Source organism: Trichechus manatus, unplaced genomic scaffold (genome assembly GCF_000243295.1).
Source record: "Trichechus manatus latirostris isolate Lorelei unplaced genomic scaffold, TriManLat1.0 scaffold00567, whole genome shotgun sequence".
NCBI classification, from domain to species: domain Eukaryota; kingdom Metazoa; phylum Chordata; class Mammalia; order Sirenia; family Trichechidae; genus Trichechus; species Trichechus manatus.
In genome coordinates, this window is record NW_004444503.1 from 27,617 (window position 1) to 45,832 (window position 18,216).

At 43.6% G+C, this 18,216-nt stretch overlaps 1 protein-coding gene across 1 annotated transcript in view; it reads left to right on the forward strand.

Moving 5' to 3' along the window:
* The window catches only part of LOC101342312 (transmembrane protein 185A), a 43,265-nt gene that overhangs the window by 16,262 nt on the left and 8,787 nt on the right, over positions 1–18,216 (forward strand). The window contains exons 2-4 of the mRNA XM_004391120.3: positions 4,739–4,915; positions 7,742–7,949; positions 12,888–12,971. Of these exons, the coding sequence (XP_004391177.1) occupies positions 4,739–4,915; positions 7,742–7,949; positions 12,888–12,971 (469 nt within the window). The remainder of the gene's footprint in view (positions 1–4,738; positions 4,916–7,741; positions 7,950–12,887; positions 12,972–18,216) is intronic.

Genomic DNA, 18,216 nt, shown 5'->3' on the forward strand with positions numbered 1-18,216 from the left:
TTGTAATGTGCTACTTCTCTAATAAACCCCATAATGGTGAATATGGTCTGTGAGTTTTGTGTGGCCATTGCAATGAATTATCAAACCCAGCAGAAAAGTAGAGAGTGCCGTGGGAGGGACATCTATTGTCAGACTTGGTAAAAAAGATTGGAGAGTGGAGGTATGTCTGACCTCCACCTCATAGGAATCATCAGCCTTGGGTCGATGTTGATCTTGGTAATTATCCTTCCCTCTCGTGAAGTTAGACTAGGAGGTCTGACGCCACACCATTTTTACATACCCTAATTCTCATATGGGGAGCCCTGGTGGCGCAGTGGTTAAGAGCTTGGCTGCTAACCAAAAGGTCGGCAGTTTAAATCCACCAGCCACTCCTTGGAAACCCTATGGGGCAGTTCTTCTCTGTCCTATAGGGTCGCTATGAGTTGGAATCGACTCAATGGCAACGGGTTTATTCTCATATGTAAAATTAGGGTAATATCTATGATACAAAGAGGCTATATAGTAAACATTCAAGAAGTGTTCACTATTGATATTATTGTGTGTATGTGTGTGTATATATAAATCAGTAGATATGTCAGGTTTATTGAGGTATATTTTACATACAGTAAAATTCACCATATTTAGTCCACAGTTCTGTGAGTTTTGACAGATCCATACAGTTGTGTAACCACCACCCAAAGATACAGATATAGATCAGTACCATTACTATAAAAAGTTCTCTTGTGCCCCCTTGTTGTCAACCTTTCCCCTAGCCAGAGCCACAGGCAGCCACACTGTTCTGTGTTCTGTGCCTATAGTTTTGCCTTTTCCACAGTATCAAATAAGTGGAGTCACCCAGTATGTTGTGTTTTGAGTCTGAATTATTTTACATAGCATAATGCATTTGAGGTTCGTCCATGTTGTACACACCAGTAGTTTGTTCTTTTTTACTGCTGATTAGTATTCCAATGAATGGATGTGTACCACAATTTGTTTAACCATTCACCAGCTCATGGACATTTGAGTTGTTTCTAGTGGCTGTTATGAATAAAGCTTTGAACATTCAAATACAAGGCTTTGTCTGAACATGTTTTTCTTTTACTTATGGATTTATTTAGAAGTATGTTGTTTAATTTCGAAGTGTTTTGAAATTTTCCAAATATCTTTTTAGTTGATTTCTTATTTAATTCCATTGTGCTTAGAGATTTATGTTGTATGATTTCAGTCCTTTTAAATTTGTTGAGGTTTGTTTTATGGCTCAGAATACAGTCTGCTGGTGAATGTTCCATGTGCACTTGAAGAGTGTATCTTGCTGTTGGGAGGATTGTTTTATCAATATCAGTTAAGTCAAGTTGTTGATAGTGTAGTTAGTCTTGTATATCGTTAGTAATTTTCTGGCTATTCTGTCAATTACTGAGAGAAGGAGTGTTCATTTCCAGCTATAATTATGGAATTTTCTGTTTGTCTTTTTGGTTTGATTTGGTGGCGTAGTGGTTAAAGTGCTCAGCTGCTAATTGAGAAGGTCGGTTGTTGGAACCTACCAGCTGCTCCCTGGGAGAAAGTTTGTGGCAGTCTGCTTCTGTAAAGATTTACAGCCTTGAAGACACTGTAGGGCAGTGCTTCTCTGTCCTATAGGGCTACTATGAGTGAGAATCAACTCGACAGCAGTGGTTTTTTTTTTTTTTAAATATTTTCGGTATGTATTTTGAAGCTTTGTTACATAAACATTCATGATTCTTATATCCTCTTGACAAATCGACCCCTTTATCATTATGAACTGCCCCTGTTTGTCCCGGATAATATTACTTGTTCTGAAATATACTTTGTCTTAAATTGTGATAGGCGGAATGGCCCCCAAAGATATCCATGCCCTAAACCCTGGAACTAGTGAATATGTAATTAAGGATACTTGTTAGTTTTCTGTTGCTGCCGTGAGAAATTATGACAGACTGAATGGCTTCAAACTACATAAGTGGATTCTCTCACAGTTCTATGGGTCGGAAGTGCCAGTACGTCATGGCTCAGTTGGGTCTTCTGCTTAGAGTCTCACAAGGTTGAAATCTAGGTGTTGGCAGATCTGTATTCCTTTGTGGAGGCTCTGGGGCTTAATCTGCTTCCAAGCTCATTTGGGTTGTTGTTAGAATTCCCTTTTCTTGCTGGCTGTCAGCCGGGGTGGTTCTCAGTTTCTAGAGCCCGCCCTCATTTTTTGGCTCATGGTCCTCCTCCTGTCTTCAGAGCCAGCAGTGGCAGGTCAGGGCCTTCTCATGTTTGGAATCTTTCTGACCTCTCCTTCTGCCCCATCCCCCCTCCGCTTTTTCTTCTGCCTCATCTCTCTGACTTACTCCTCTGCCTTCCTCTTCTGCTTTTAAGGACTCATGTAATTCCACTGGGCTCACCCATGTAGTCCAGGATAATCTCCCTGTTTTTAAGGTCAGCTGATTAGTAAGCCTTAATTCCATTTGTAAAGTCCCTTCACAGCAGTACCTAGATTAGTGTTTGATTGAATAACCAGGGGATGAGAATCTGGGGGACATCTTTAGAATTCTGTGTACCACAGTTCCATACCAAAAAACCCACTGCTGTTGAGTTGATTTCAACTCATAGCGACCCTTAAGAATGGAGCAGAACTGCCCCATAGGGTTTCCAAGGCTGTAATCTTTTTACGGAAGCAGACTGCCACATCTTTCTCCCACGGGGTGGCTGGTGGATTCGAACCACCAACCTTTCAGTTAGCAGCCAAGCACTTAACCACTGCACCACCAGGGCTCCTCCCTACCACAGTTAAGGACCTTAAAATAGGTGATTATCCTGTATTATTCCAGTGGGCCCAATTTAATCATGTGAGCTTTTAAAAGCAGAGAACTTTCTCTGGCTGGAAGCGGGAAAGATGTGGCAGAAGGAGAAGTCAGATTCCAAGCCTGAGAAGGATTTAGTATGTTGTTGCTTGGTTTGAGATGTAAGGCCTTAGGACGAGAGAGAGGCCTCTAGGATTTAAGGGCAGCCCCTAGCTGACAGCCGGCAAGGAATGAGGACCTCAGTCCTGCAACCACAGGAAACTGAAATCTGCCAACAACTTCAATGAATTGGGAAGTGGATTCTTCCCAGAACCTCCTGATAAGAGCCCAGCAAGCTGACACCTTGATTTCAGCTTTTTGAGACTCTGAGCAGAGAAACCAACTGAGGCCACCTGAACTTCTAACCCACAGAACTGTGAGATAATAAAATTATGTCCGGGAACCAGACCTCTGGAGTGCTCTCTTTGCATTTCCCTTCTTTCCAGAACTCTGCGCCCCAGCTTCTGGCTGCTGTGACCTTTCTGAACTCTGATCTCTGGGGGTCAGAAGCTCACAGTGCACCGGCCCTGGTCTGTTTCAGGTTCCCTCCCTATGCTGCAGTGGGAACTGCCTGCAGGCAGCAAGCTGGGGCAACAGTAGGGCTTCCCTCCTTTGCTTTCCTTCTCTCTGGCATCACGGTCCCTTATGCCCACTGCCTGTTGTCCAGTGTCTGAAAACTGTTGTTTCACATATTTTGTCCAGTTTGTTTAAGGTGGGAGGGTAAATCCAGTTCCCATTAGTAAATCAAGTCCTTGACAGTGTAGCTTCTAATTAATATTTTAAGAACATTGTCTTCAGGAATTCCCTTTTATATGAGATATGAAAATGTGTGTTGTGTGTGTGTGTGTGTGTGTGTGTGTGTGTTTCATTCAGTCAGGAAAAATATAATAAGTGTACTGAAATGTTATTGAGTATGAACATAGCAAACGGCTGCCTTTTAAATAGAATCAGTGGCAGAATATGGCCATATCCTGAATGTGCCCACCTTGTCCAGTCTCTATGTCTTGGTAGGGGTCGTTCCTTCTGCCTGATATGCTTCCTCACCTCACTTTCTTTCCTGTCTGCCAGCTTTCTACGTGTCCTCCAGCCCCAGCTCCAGGGCCATCACCTTTCTGCTTCCCAGTGCCCCAGACGGAATCCGGATTTCCTCTTCTGGGCTCCCACCGTGTCTGCCTAGAGCACCATTGCAGCACATGTCATGTTGTATTAGAATTGCATGTTTCTGTGTGTACTCCCTCCTACTGGAAAGCAGGGGATGGGATTTAGTCTTCTGTATGTTTCTCATCCCCTAACACAGTATGTCTACTACATAGAACTTTTTAATAAATGATTGTTGAATTAGTGCCTTGTTTTTAAAAAAATGTGGTAATAACAAAATGTTTGCTATTTCAACATTTTTTACATCACAATGCAGTGACATTAATTACATTCATCATGTTGTGCAGCCATCACCATTGTCTATTTGCAGATTTTTCCATCACCCTTAACAGAAGTTCAGTGCCCCCCTAAGCAATGACTCCCTCTTCCCCCTCCCTCCCACCCTGGGTAACTACTAATACATTTACCTGTTCTAGATATTTCGTATAAGTGGGACCATACAATATTTATCCTTTTGTGACTGAGTTATTTCACACAGCATGATGTTTTCAGAGTTCATCCATGTTGTGGCATGCATCAGGACTTCATTTCTCTTTATGGCAGAGTAGTACTCCATCCTATGGATGGACCACATTTTGTTTAGCTTTTCATCTGTTGATGGACATTTCAGTTGTTTCCACCCATTGGCAATTGTGAATATGCTGCAGTGAACATCGGTGTATATTAGTGACTCTGTGTGCTGAAAAATATTGCTGTTGTTACTCCCCATGTCAGTTTCACATATCTGTGAAAAGGAATCCTCTTTAATCGTTTTGCTTTTCTCCTAGTAAATTCCTCATATATGCCTGTCTGCTGCTGTTTTCTGTGCTGCTGGCCCTTCGTCTGGATGGCATCATTCAGTGGAGTTACTGGGCTGTCTTTGCGCCAATATGGCTGTGGAAGTTAATGGTCATTGTTGGCGCCTCCGTTGGAACTGGAGTCTGGGCACGAAATCCCCAATATCGGTAATACTGCTTTATAAAATCCACTGGTTTCTGTATTGAAAGAGCAATATCTTAGTTTTTCTCACTTTTATTGATAGAGCACCATTTTCTCTTTCCTTTTTCTGATGTTTTATATGACAGGCAAACTGAGTTCCATTCTAAGTTTTTAAAAATTAAATGTTTACAGTGTGTTTTCCTGCAAAAGCAGCGTCATTTTGGGTGGTCAAGTTCCTAGCCAGCTCATAAAAGCCTATATAATCCAAAATGCACCCAAAATATAGAACTGTACACCATGCCAGGCTTAGGAGTATGAAACAATCCTGTTTTTAGGAGAATGTACTCAGAGTTCTAGCTTTCGTCATCAGTCCTAAAACTGAGGCTCCCATTGTCCCAGTCTCCTAGTCCTGGGCTCTCAGGACTGTCAGCTGTGTGGGGGAGCTAGCTTGGCCAGGAGACTGTGAGTCCCTGAGACCAGCTGGGGAGTGAGGAGAGATGAGTAGGTAAGCAGAGCCTTTGGGGGCAAGGGAGAGGGCTAACCTTTACCTTCTCCAGCCCTCCCCTTGGCCTCCTGGATGCTTCAGCTGGTCTACATTCCTGCTAATTGGCTCACTCCAGCCCATAGCCTGGTGCTGCTGGTGTTGCTGGGGCCTGGGAGAGCCAGAGGGTGAGGGGACCACCCTGTTCCTTTCCTTCTGCCTTGCAAAGACTGGAACTACAGACATTACCACCAAGTCAGACTTTAACTGTATAAAGGGGAGGTGAGCCTGGGGTGAGGTAGAGGCCTAGCCCAAACCTTCACAGGGACAGTGGGGAGGGAAGGAATAGCCAGAGGCAGGTGGGGAGGGGAGGGGGGGCTGTGTAGCAGCCTAGGGCAGCTGCTCCGGGGAGAAAAGTGTAGACGTTGGGACCACCTCAGCTTGTTTAGTTCTTAGTTAATAACTTTAAAATAAGATTTAAATTATGTAAAATACATATCACATACTGATTCAGAATTTCTTCAGATGTCTTTTGCTTAGCCACTATTTGTGATGTACTTTTTATGCTAAGAAGAGCAGAAACTCCAAAGAGCCTTGGTGGGGTGGGGGCCATGCGCTTTCATGTGTAGCTATTTAAAAGTTCTTCGATTTTTTTTTTTAAAATAAGATTACCTGTGTGTATCCAAGTCTTTTTTATGGAATATTTTCAGGTATCTAACGTTTGATGCTCAAATAATGAAAAATGAAATAACTAAACATTTTAAGTGTTACTAGTTGATATTTAGATGTTATTTGAACTCTTCTCTGTTGCTTTAAGATTTTTAGAGCAAGGAAAGGAAGTGAGTGTGTGTGATTGACTGTACCGAGTGGACAGAGGTGGTCTTTCTCCCTCTGGAGAATTTACCAGTGGAGCGTTGTTAGGTCCTGCCAGAATAACCTCTGCCCGTGCTTTCTTGGTGTCCTAAACTCGGGTGTGTTATCACCAACAAGGTGGGTCAGAAATTCTAGTCTGCATTTTGAATGAACATTGTAGGCCTTTCAGATGCATTATTAAGCATTTTCCTGATCAGTGGTTGTGATGTTTAAGATTGTGTGTCCACTTGGCTGGACCATGATTATCAGTGTTTATATGTGATTGCTCCCATGACTGAATATACTGTGAGTAGCCAATCAGTTGAAACAGTTTCCTTGGGGATGTGGCCTGCATCCAAATGTAAGTGGATGTCCTGGCTTTTTGCTTGCTGTGGATCCCGCGGCTGCCTCCTGTTCAGCTGACCTCTGGTTCTTGGGACTTGAGCTATCAGCTTATCTGCCGATCTTGGGATTCGTCGATCTTCACAGCATGTGAGCAGGAGCCCTGCTCTCCGACCTGCCGATCTTGGGTTCGCCAGCCCCTACAGCTACATGAATCAGGAGAAGCCTTGTGGTCTTGCTTGCCAATCTTGGGATTCGTCGATCTTCACAGACTGCAAGCGGGAGCCCTGCTCTCTGACCTGCTGATCTTGGGTTCTCCAGCCCTTGCAGTGACATGAATCAAGAGAAGCCTCTATCCTGATCCACGGACTTGGGACGTTCCAGCCTCTACAACTGCGTGAGCCGTTTCCTTAATATAAATCTCTCTCTATATATATTTATACGCTTTACTGGTTTTGGTTCTCTAGAGAACCCAGCCTAAGACAGTGGCCTTGTTATTTTTCATTTGTTAATTAAATTCATACAAGATGTTGAAATAGCTAAATAACCTGATTTGGTTTGAGGACATTTTTAACTCTTTTGCTCTTCTATCTCTTTCATCTACAGGTGTTAACTCATCCTAATGGACTAGAAAGAAAAATAAAAGAAGACATGAATACTTTTTAGTTGCATTTTAAAATAACACCTAACAATAGTTACTATATTTTCTAGAAATATAACCCACACTTGTTCGTAAACCTAGAGTTATTTTTTATAGTACTGCATGGAATGATTTACATGGTTTTTAATTGGTTGAGATATGAAGATCATGAGAATTAAGGAATGTTTGTCCGTTTTAAGGCAGTAGAAGCAGTCGGCTTGAATAATCTGAGAAGCGACTCTTGCAGTTAAATATAAGGTTATGAACAAAAGTTTTATGTGCACCGTCGGAAATCCTAACTGTGGCTGTTCCTTGTGTGAGTCCTTGTACAGTTAAAGCTTAGCTTGGTGGTAATGTTCATTCTTGTCATGTAGCACTTCTTTGAGGTTTTAAAGATTCGGTTTCTGTTAGATTTCTACCTGACTTTTCTTCACTTTTTGTCGATTTTACAAATAAAATTCAAAGTATCAACATGGACTGCTAGCTTGTAACGCAGATTCTGAACTGAGGGTTGTTTTTTCCCATGTCCCTTTTTAGAGCAGAGGGAGAAACGTGTGTGGAATTCAAAGCCATGTTAATTGCAGTGGGCATCCACTTGCTCCTGCTGATGTTCGAGGTCCTGGTCTGTGACCGGATTGAGAGAGGAAGCCACTTCTGGCTTCTGGTCTTCATGCCACTCTTCTTTGTCTCCCCTGTGTCTGTTGCAGCTTGTGTTTGGGGGTTTCGACATGACAGGTCACTAGAGGTAAGATTTCATATATTTAATGATGCTATATATAATTAAGACCTTATAACTTATGTCACAATTATAACCAGAAAATCTTTGGGTCAGTTATTTGAACGTAAGTGTCTTGCCCTTTGTTAGGAAGAGAGTGCTCACTCATTCGAGATTGTGGTATATAAGGACAGATAAGGTGATGGAGGTAACCCTGCTTCTCTTCCTTGACTTAGAACATTGCCTTTGTACTCAGGCCATCGGCCTTCTTCATTTCTTTAGTCCCATGGCCTCGCCTCTTGCCTGCTCTCTGGGTGGCTTATCCTGATGTGCCCATCTGTTTGTTTGTCCACTCAGTCAACATTTAGTGAGTATGTGCCTAAGCGTGGGGGAAACACAGATGAATAGAGCAGCAGTACAGTAATGCCAGTAATGGTAGTGGGAATAATGGCAGATGACTTGTATTGAACACTTACTGTGTGCCAGGCATTGTGCTAGACACCTTGTGTGCAGTATCTTATTAAATACTCACAACAACCCTGTGAGGTAGATGCAGTTGTCATCCTTGTTTTCCATCTGGGGAAACTGAGGCCCAGAGAGGGGAAATAATTTGTTCCTGGCCACACATTAGGGGCAGGGGTAGGATTCCATTTCCGTCAGCCTGACTTTAAAGGCCAAGCGCTTACCTCATGGAAGCTGAGGGCCCAGAGCCATGCGGAGATGGTGTGGGAGGAGAACTGGAGGATACAGACTCCTTGCTTTTAGCTGGCTGGCTACAGAGTGGAGCAAGGACACTGCAGTTTGGTTGGAAAGCACCTACGAGCTGGAGGGCGGTTCAGGGTATGTGAGCCTCAACCACATACCCTGAGAGGAAGGTGCCATTTGAAAGGGAGGATGATGGAGCAAGGCTCCCTGGGACCCAGAGGGAATGGGATGTAGAGTACCAGGAAGGGCTTGGCCTTGAACAGGGGCAGGGATTCCTGGACTCTGGTACTGGAGGAAAGGCCTCGGGTAGGTGTGCTTGGTCAGTAGGGGTGGAACCTGGAGGCAAAGCACCTCTGCCACCCAGGTCACCCTCCCTGCATGCCCTAAGCCTTCATCAATCCAGCCACTTAGCTTCTGCACTGCTTCCCACTGGCTGCTTGCCTGGTGTTGCTGCAGAAAGTCATGTGGACTGGACACCACAGGTTTTCGGTCTCGGGCTTCCGCCTGACCCCGCCTTCTCAACGGAAGCAATAGCACCTTCCCCCAGGGGGCAAAAATTGTTTCCAGGATGGCGGAGATTGGGAAAAAAATCTTACTCTTTTTACAAATAAAGCACAGATGCACATACAGTGCATTAACAAATATACAAAATCTCTGTAGTATTAAAATTTCGTGGTAAGGGTCAATGAGGAAAAAATGTCCAAAAAAGCACCCTGGGGTGGTAGTGGTAATGAAAACAAGGCTGAGAAGCACAGAGCTAGGCCCTCCTTCCCCTCTGTGACCGCCACCTGTCTGTCTCCATTGTGCCTCCGTTTCCCCGCAGTCACATGAAACCCTTGCCTCTCCTACCTCCCTTGCCATTCTACTTTCTCTCACACTCAAGTTTCAGATCCTAGCCCCTTCCAGTTCCTCGAAGCCTTTGCTCCAGAGCTTGTCCACACTCTCCAGGAGCTTTGGTCTCATCTTAAAGAGAAAATAAACCACCAGCAGCAAAACCCTCACGACCCTCTGCTCAGGGGTCGCCCTTGTGTGCCTTATCCAGCTTCTCCCAAATCTTTATTTCCCATTTCCACCCAGTCATCCAAACCTTTCAACTTTCTGCCTCTGTTGCTTTATGTGTTCTTTCTGTTACCTGAACAAATGAAGTTAGAACCAAGCTTTAAAATCATTTTCAAAAGCTTACATTGAAAACCAATCACTGAGATCAAAATATTCTAGTTATTACCTGTGAGGGGAGGAGTGTGCTATTGGAATTTTGAGTAGGAACTTTTCTGTTGACTAGGACTGTCCTTTGCATTGCAGGACAGTTAGCATCCCTGACCACTGCCCACTAAATCCTAGTAGCGCCCCTCCTTCCCCAGCCAAGCCTTTGCATCTTTGTGAGATCCCACAGTGCCCCTGTATATTTCCTAGGGGAGTAGCATTGCCCAAGTTGAGAGGCACTGAAAGGGTTATCTGAATACTGAAGGGTGAAGGGTAGGGGCTAAGAAGGAAGTTTAAGAAACCTGTAAAAATTTGGAACTTTGTTTTTTAGAAAGCAAAAGCACATACATGGGATAGGACTGCATTGGGCATGAAACACGTATTTTCCTAACGCAAAGCTATAGAAGGAAAGTCTTTCATGTGGTCACACTCTTGTCATTCCTTCCTATGAATAGAGCATGCCAGGAGTTGAGCTCCCTCTTAGCCCTCGTCATAGAAGGAGGACCCTCCCACAGAGATGTGAAGGAGAAGTTGAGGCTGACACAGCCCTGTGTAGGAAGGAAGGAGAGTATTTTTCAGGCCCAGGGAATAAATCATACAAAGGCTAGAGGCATGAGAAAATCCACCGTGTTGAGTGAATTAGAAGTAGCTCAGATATGATGGGAGCATAAAGTAGAAAGGAGGGAATTGTGGGTGTTGGGGGAAAGGAGGACTGTACAAAGGGATCGGGCTGAATTGGGGCCAGATCTACATTCTCAAAGCATGCACTGAGGTGCCCTGGAGCACTACAGGATAGTTTATATTTTTAAGGGAAAAACAGTGATAGCTGACATCTGTCGGGACACCACGTGAACTGCTAGTTGGAAGTAGTTTATGGTTTTGTTATTAGGTCCCACTACATATGTTCCTTTTAATGATGGTATGTCTTTGTAAAGCTGGGCTTTCGGAGGTTGCCAAGATAAAACGCTAGTACTGTGTGAAAATCATTGTGGAGAACAGGTAATGAGGGTGGCAGCATCCTATCTAATTCCCAGGTTTGAGAAGTTGTGCCATGCCCAACAGACACGCATATCCCATTAGGAATTAGTTGTGGTTATTTGAGAATGAAATCAAAATAATCCTTTTCTTTCGATTTATGTGAATTATTGCTTCCAACAGCTACTTAGGACATAAATACTAAGTTTAGACCTAATTACTTAAGTCACTGGAATTGTTTGGTGTTTCTTTGGGCCTCAGAGCCTATGAAAAGAGTCCCTGGGTGGTGCAAACAGTTACATGCTCTACTACTAGCTGGAAGGTTGGCTGTTCGAACTCACTCAAAGGTGCTTCAGAAGACAGGCCTGGTGGTCTGTTTCTGAAAGGTCACAGCCTTGAAAACCCTATGGAGCAGTTCTGCTCTGCACACATGGAGCCAGAAAGGAAGGGATGGGATCCAGGACCGATGCCTGGGTAGGAGAAGAAGGAAGTACAGGGATGGTTACAGAATTGACTCAGCGGCAACTAACAACAACGACTGAGTCACTGTGTGCCCTGTGAGTCAAGAAGGCTTTTGGGAACCTCTGGGCCAGACCATAGATGGCTTTGTGTGCCATGCTGAAAAGGTTAGATTTTCATTCTGTAGGCTTTGGGGCACTATTGAAGAACGGCAAGTAGTGTAAGCACACTGGCTAGAGTTCCAAGTTGGAGTGGAGAGCAGCCTGGAGGGTGGTGGGGAGTGCAGGGCCATTGGACAGGGGGCAGGGAGGCTGTTAAGGGGGCCGTTGAAGTGGGGGTGAGGTATGAGGTTGACAAGGAGAGCCTGAGCTAAAACCATAGTAATTGGAATAGAAAGCAGGCAGGGGATTCAGGTGTGAAGGATTTGGTGATTGAATGCTGGTGTGGGACGAGGAATCTGGATGCTGTCCAGCTTTATAGTTGGGGCATTTAGACAGTTGTGGTACTTACAGAGGGAAGAGACAGGGTTAAAGGTGCAGAGGTCCTGAACTCAGTTTGGGACTGGATTCATTGAGGTGCCTGTAGGACAGCTACAGGGCATATGGACAGCCGGGCCTGGTGCTCAGAAGGCAGGCTAGGTTGGAGACAGATTTGAGAACTAACCAAGAAGAGGCAATGCAAGTTCATTCTCCCCCTAAGGGCGGAGTGAGTGAGTGAAAGTGGGGGAGTGTGTGTATGTGTCTATTGGAGAGACAGGAAGACTGGGTTTAAAGCTCTGGGGAACATCACCATTTGAGGAAAGGAAAAGGAGCCTGAAAAGGAGTTGTCAGAGCAGGAGGATGCCAGGACTGCGCGGTGGTGCCCTAGAAGCCCAGGAAGAGAGTTTGAGGAAGGAAGGAGGGGCCAGCCCTAGCAGGGTGCCAACTGAAAAATGGCGGGGGTGATTGTCATCTTGTGAAAGCTGGCTCCATGTGTCCATGGGGGTGGAGGCCAAATCACAGTGGGAGGAGCTGGGAACGTGAGGTGAGGCCACGGAGGTTAGCTTCCAGTACCAGTGCACAAAGAAAGGAGGGAGAGAGCTAGGGCTAAGAGGGTATGGGATCAAGGGAAGCTGGCTTTATTAGCTTTTGTTTTTAATAGAAAAGCATTCAACTTGTTTCTGTGCTGCAGGGAGGATCAACGGAGTAGGCGGGGGTTGAATATCTAGTAAGGAATCTGTAACTGATATTTTGATGTTACTAGGTCCTTGAGGAGCCAGAAAGGAAGGGGTGGGATCCAGGGCCGAGGCCTGGGTAAGAGAAGAAGGAAATACAGGGATGGTTACGGGTAGAGATGCTTGCTGTGGGGCAGGAAGGAAGCTTGGGGCATCCACTGCTCAGGGCTGGAGCAGCATAAAGGGTGGGGCAGCCACTGAGCAGAGGGAGCACGGCACACACCAGCAGCAAGTTTCCTTTGGGGACGGCACTGCTTGGCTCCTCTGGTACTGAAAATCAGTGTAACTTTGAAAGGTTTTACTACATTGTAATTTGCATTACCTTACAGTGTGTTAATCATGTGTTAATCAAATCATTTCAGTATTGAATGCAACTTTTACTTTGTTTAACTAATTCTTCTCTTCCTTTTTAGTTAGAAATCTTGTGCTCTGTCAACATTCTTCAGTTTATATTCATTGCCTTGAGACTGGACAAGATCATCCACTGGCCATGGCTTGTACGTAACTTTCTAAATCCTTAAATCAACTTTTCTTTTTTATTGTAAAAGTAATTCATATTCATTGTAGAAAACTTGGAAAAGATATAGCTAACAGCATAACCATAGCTAATAGAATAAGAATCAGCCATAGTCCCACCACTAGTTCGTGTTTTGTGTTTCTTATTTGGGGTTCTGTTGTTTTATACAGATAGCTGACATCATACTGCACGTATAGTTGTGTATACTGCTTTTTTGTTTTAACGTTGTATCATAACATTTCCCCAGGTCAATTCTTTATAAACATAAATTTTAAAGTTGAATTATGTAAAATATTCTTCCACCATCCTCTATAAACAAATTTTAAAGTTTAATTATGTAAAATATTCTTCCACCATCCCCTTATTTCTGAAGATTTAGGTTGTTGTCAGTGTTTTGTGATTACAAGTCATGTTGCCTTGTATATTTTTGTGCATAAAAATCTTTGCCTGATTTATGGGTGGTTTTCACAGGAAAAACTCCAGAAACAGTATTACTGGGTTAGGGAGTGGGACCCCATTGAGATTCTCTAATACAACTGCATTGCCAACTTGCTTTTCAAGAAAGGTGTGCCAGTTTACACTTCTGCCAGCAGTGAGGTCTAAGTCATGCTTTTCAACTGTGGCTCCAGTTAATGGATGTTTGATTAAAATTGACGATGGATGGGATGGACGGGACGGACGGGACGGATGGGATGGATGGAGGGAGAGGGATGGATGGAGATGGATGGATGGACGGATGGATGCGTGGACAGATGGCAAGCTACAAATGTGAGAATACAGTATGATGTCAACTATTAAATGCATAGAAAGAAGAGTAGAACAAAGGCAGAAGGGTTCCATTACCTCTTGGAGGTGAGTCGTGCCCATGGTTTTTCCCCCTGCTGCTTGATGTACACTTTTTGTTTTTGTTGTTAGTTTTTCTTTTGAATTTGTATTTTTAACAGCTTTATTGGAATATCACTCAATACTGTACAGTCCATCAATTTAAAGTGTACAGTTCAGTGGTTTTAAGTATCTTCACAGATATGTACAATCATCCCTACAGTCAATTTTAGAACATTTTCATTTCTCTCAAAAGAAACCTTGTATGCTTTAGCTATCTCCCCTCTCTCCTCCCCCAGCCTTAGGTAGCCACTAATCTACTTTCTGTCTCTGTAGAGTCCCCTGTTCTGGACATTTCATATGAATGGAATCATATGTGTTGATATACACTTTTGTACTTTAGAAATTTTCTGTAATGAACATGGTTTATGTTTTAAAAAAAAAGTAAAAAAAATTATAATAAAAAAAGAAAATGTTTGTTTAGGGGCAGGGAAGAAAATAAGGGAACATGAGTAGCCTCCATAATTAGTGAAGATAGGATTTATAACTTCTGCCCAAAGTCTTTGATAAAACATTCTTAATCAAAAGATTGTTCAAGTGCCTATGCTACATCTTTTGGGTGCTGCAGCTGGAGAATGGTAATTGTGTTCAAGAATGTTTCTATTGTGACATGAAGGAAACAACTCTGGATAAGACCAATTTTTTAGTTTAAGGTCTAATTAGGAAAAATGTGGTTAGGAATTTTGAATGTTTTGTTGAAGTAAACTGAGGGATTGCTCAATCCCCAGTCTTGTGCGGTTCCCAGCAGATGAAGCAGTCTGATTACATGTTTGCCACAAGGGTCAAAAGCGAGCAAGTAAGGCTGGTAAGGTCACTAACATTCCCCCGAAGAATGGAACGCCAGTGAATGACAGTGTGATCACAGAACTGCTTTAGCAGGCAGAACATGAGGACCAGGCCGTGTATAAACCTTTCAGCAAAACCTACAGCCAAGAACTAGTCAGTCAGGAGTATTGAAAATCAGATACCAACTTAAAACGGATCCACAGATCTAAAGGTAAAAGGTGAAACTATAAAACATTTAGAAGAAAACAGGAGAAAATCTTCAGGACCTGGGGTTAAGTAAAAAGTTCTGCAAAATGACACCAAAGGCATGGTCCATAAAAGAAGAAAATCATAAATTTAGACTTCCTCGAAATTGAAGTAAAATGAATGAAAAGACAAGTCACAGACTGGGAGAAAATATTTGTAAAGCACATACCTGACAAGGAATTGTATCCAAAACATAAAAAGAACTGTCAAAACTCAGAAATGAGAAAATAAACAGCCACATTTAAAAATTGGTGAAAGACTTGAACAGACATTTCATCAAAGAAGATACACAGATGGCAAATAAGCATGTGAAAAGATGCTCAACGTCATTAGCCATCAAGGAAATGCAAATGAAAACCACAATTAAATACCAGTTTATGCTCACTAGCGTGCTTATAATCAAAAAGATAGACAATAACAAGTGTTGGCAAGGAAGTATAGAAATTAAAACCTTCATAGATGGCTGGCGGGGATGTAAAATGTTACAGCAGGTTTGGAAAACAATCTGGCAGTTTCTCAAAAACTTAAATAGAGTTACTATATAACCTAACATTCCTGGATATTTACCCTAGGGAAATGAAAACTTAGGTTTGCATAAAAGCCCATACATGAAAGTTTGTAGCAGCTTTATTTGTGATAGCCTCAAACTGGAAACAACCCGAATATCCTTCAGTCAGTGATTGGATGAACAAACTGGTACATCTATACCATGGAATACCACTCTGCATTACAAAGGAAGGACCTGTCCATATACACACAGCATCCATATACACACAGTACCCATATACACACAACAAGGATGAATCTCAAAGGCATGCTGATTGAGAGAAACCCGTCTGAAAAGGTTGCATGTTGTATGATTCCATTTATGTAACATTCTAGAAAGGGCAAAAATATAGTGATAGTGGTTGCCGAGGGTTATGGGCAGGGAGAGTGTGGAAAATAAAGGGTAGCACGGGGTGTTTTATGGGGTGATAGAACTGTATCCATCCTGTGGCAGTGGTTACATGAATCTGTACATGTGTTAAAAGTCATAGAACTGTTCACAAAAGAAAAAAAGTGAATTTTCCTGTATGATAATTAATAAAGGAAAAAATGAATAATTGAGAAAGTAGTGCAAGGGGGTGGGGCCAATGTTAGAGCCCGGCCAGATAATGCCTCCACTCTTACCTGCGGGCTGTATGAGGTGGAGCAAGGTCTTTCTGGCCCCACAGCAACATACAGAGCCTGTGTTGGCATGGAGGCACAGAAGAGGAAGTATAGGCACCCAGCATCAATCTGCAAAGTTATCAAGGCAGAGGAGGCGGGGCCAAGATGGCAGAGTAGTCAGATGCTTCGTGTTGTCCCTCTTATAACAAAGACCTGAAAAAAACCAGTGAATCGATTATATATGACAATCTAGGAGTCCTGATGGGCTCAAGCATAACAACGATTGTGAGGATGGCGCAGGACCAGGCAGCGTTTCATTCTGTTGTTCATAGGGTTGCTATGGGTCGGAACCGACTCCACGGCACCTAACAACAACAGGAACACTGAACATCAAAGGCAAAGTTGAGGAATTGGACTGAGCGGCAGGGTGAGGGAGAGATGGTTTGGAAGCAGCAAGGAGTTGCCAGACGTGACCCGGCCGGAGCCAGCACATTTCAGGCCAGCTCGGCTGGTGTGCACGGTGAGCAGTGACACTAGGGAGGCATTTTCCACATCGGGAGAGACAAAGCAGCAGAGAGTCTACTTGGGCCTCCAGAACCAGTGAAAAGCGGTGCTCAGTCAGCAGAAGATAAGTACATGCGTCTGAACCACAGCGCGGATCAAAAAAAAAAAACACCCCCTTTGGGAAAAATCTCTCTTCCATTTACTTGCTCCCTCCCTGCTCTGTACTGTGTCCTGGGCCAGCTTCAGTGATTGCCGAGTCCCCTGGGCCGGAAGTAGGACCTGTCACGCGCCCTGAACCATTCTCCTGGCCTTGGAGAGGGAACAAATTAACAAACAGGAAAAAAAAACTGCCAGCTCCCCTAAGCCAGGAACTCAGGGTAGGCACAGCTCCTTTGCCTAGGCACAGGCATAAGGGGTCCACGAACTTTCAATGCCCTTCACCCCTGCATAGACCTGTGTGGGCCCATTTCAGCAGTGTAGATCCTCATTAGCACAGTACAACAGGGTATATACCTAATGCCTAACTTCATCTGTATCAGCTATATGGTGGAGTGGCAGGTTCGTGACATTTGACACTGCTCTGCCCATTGAGCAGAGTCCTTATCTACCCACCTCAGGGGCCTGAAGACCGGTGGCTCCACCCACGCCACCTAGCTACCCACAACAGGGGTCCAAGAATAAGTGGTGCCCACTAGTCCTTACAGCCAACAGCATTAGGTGCCCATAGTCCGGCTGCAGAAGCCACCCACCTATGTGCTCTAGGGAACAGGGACATGCTTTCCTCTCAGACACTCAGGGGCAGCTGTCAGCCCCTTGCCGTGCTCAGCACATTGTGACCCCCTACTGCAGCCAGATACCTGTGCCTACACCAATCACCCCTGCCTGTCTAGGACTGTAGGTGAGAGCCTGCACCACACACTTGGTGACCAACTACCTGGACACCTGAGCTGAATCCACACAAGAAAATAAATGGACTCCTGGGCTCACATACCTAGCAATAGATCTAAACACTTGGTGACAGTACATTAGTGCTTCAAAGGCGTCAATAATTAAACTGGCTCACACAAGCAGCCGATTTGGGCATATCAAAACAAAACAAGAAGCTAGGACACAGTAAGCAAACAAAATACGTAAATATAATAACTTATTGATGGCTCAGAGACAACAGTCAATATCAGATCACATAAAGAGGCAGACCATGATGGCTTCAGCAAGCTCCCAAAATAAAGAATCAAGAAATTTTCCAGAGGAAGAGAATTTCTTGGAATTACCAGAGGCAGAATACAAAAGATTAATATACAGAACTCTTCAAGAAATCAGGAAGGAAATGATGTAAAACTTAGACCAAGCCTTGGAACACGCAAACAAAGCAATAAAGGAATTTAAGAAGATTAGAGAAGTGCATAATGACAAATTTAGCAGGCTTCAAGAATCCATATAGAGACAGCAATCAGAAATCCAGAAGACTGACAATAAAATGTCAGAATTAGACAACTCAATAGAAAGTCGTAGGAGTAGAATTGAGGCAGAAGTCAGAATTAGTGACATTGACGATAAAGCACTTGACACCAACTTATTTGAGGAAAAATCAGATAAAAGGATTAAAAAATGAAGAAACCCTAAGAATTATGTGGGACTTTATCAAGAGGTATAACCTA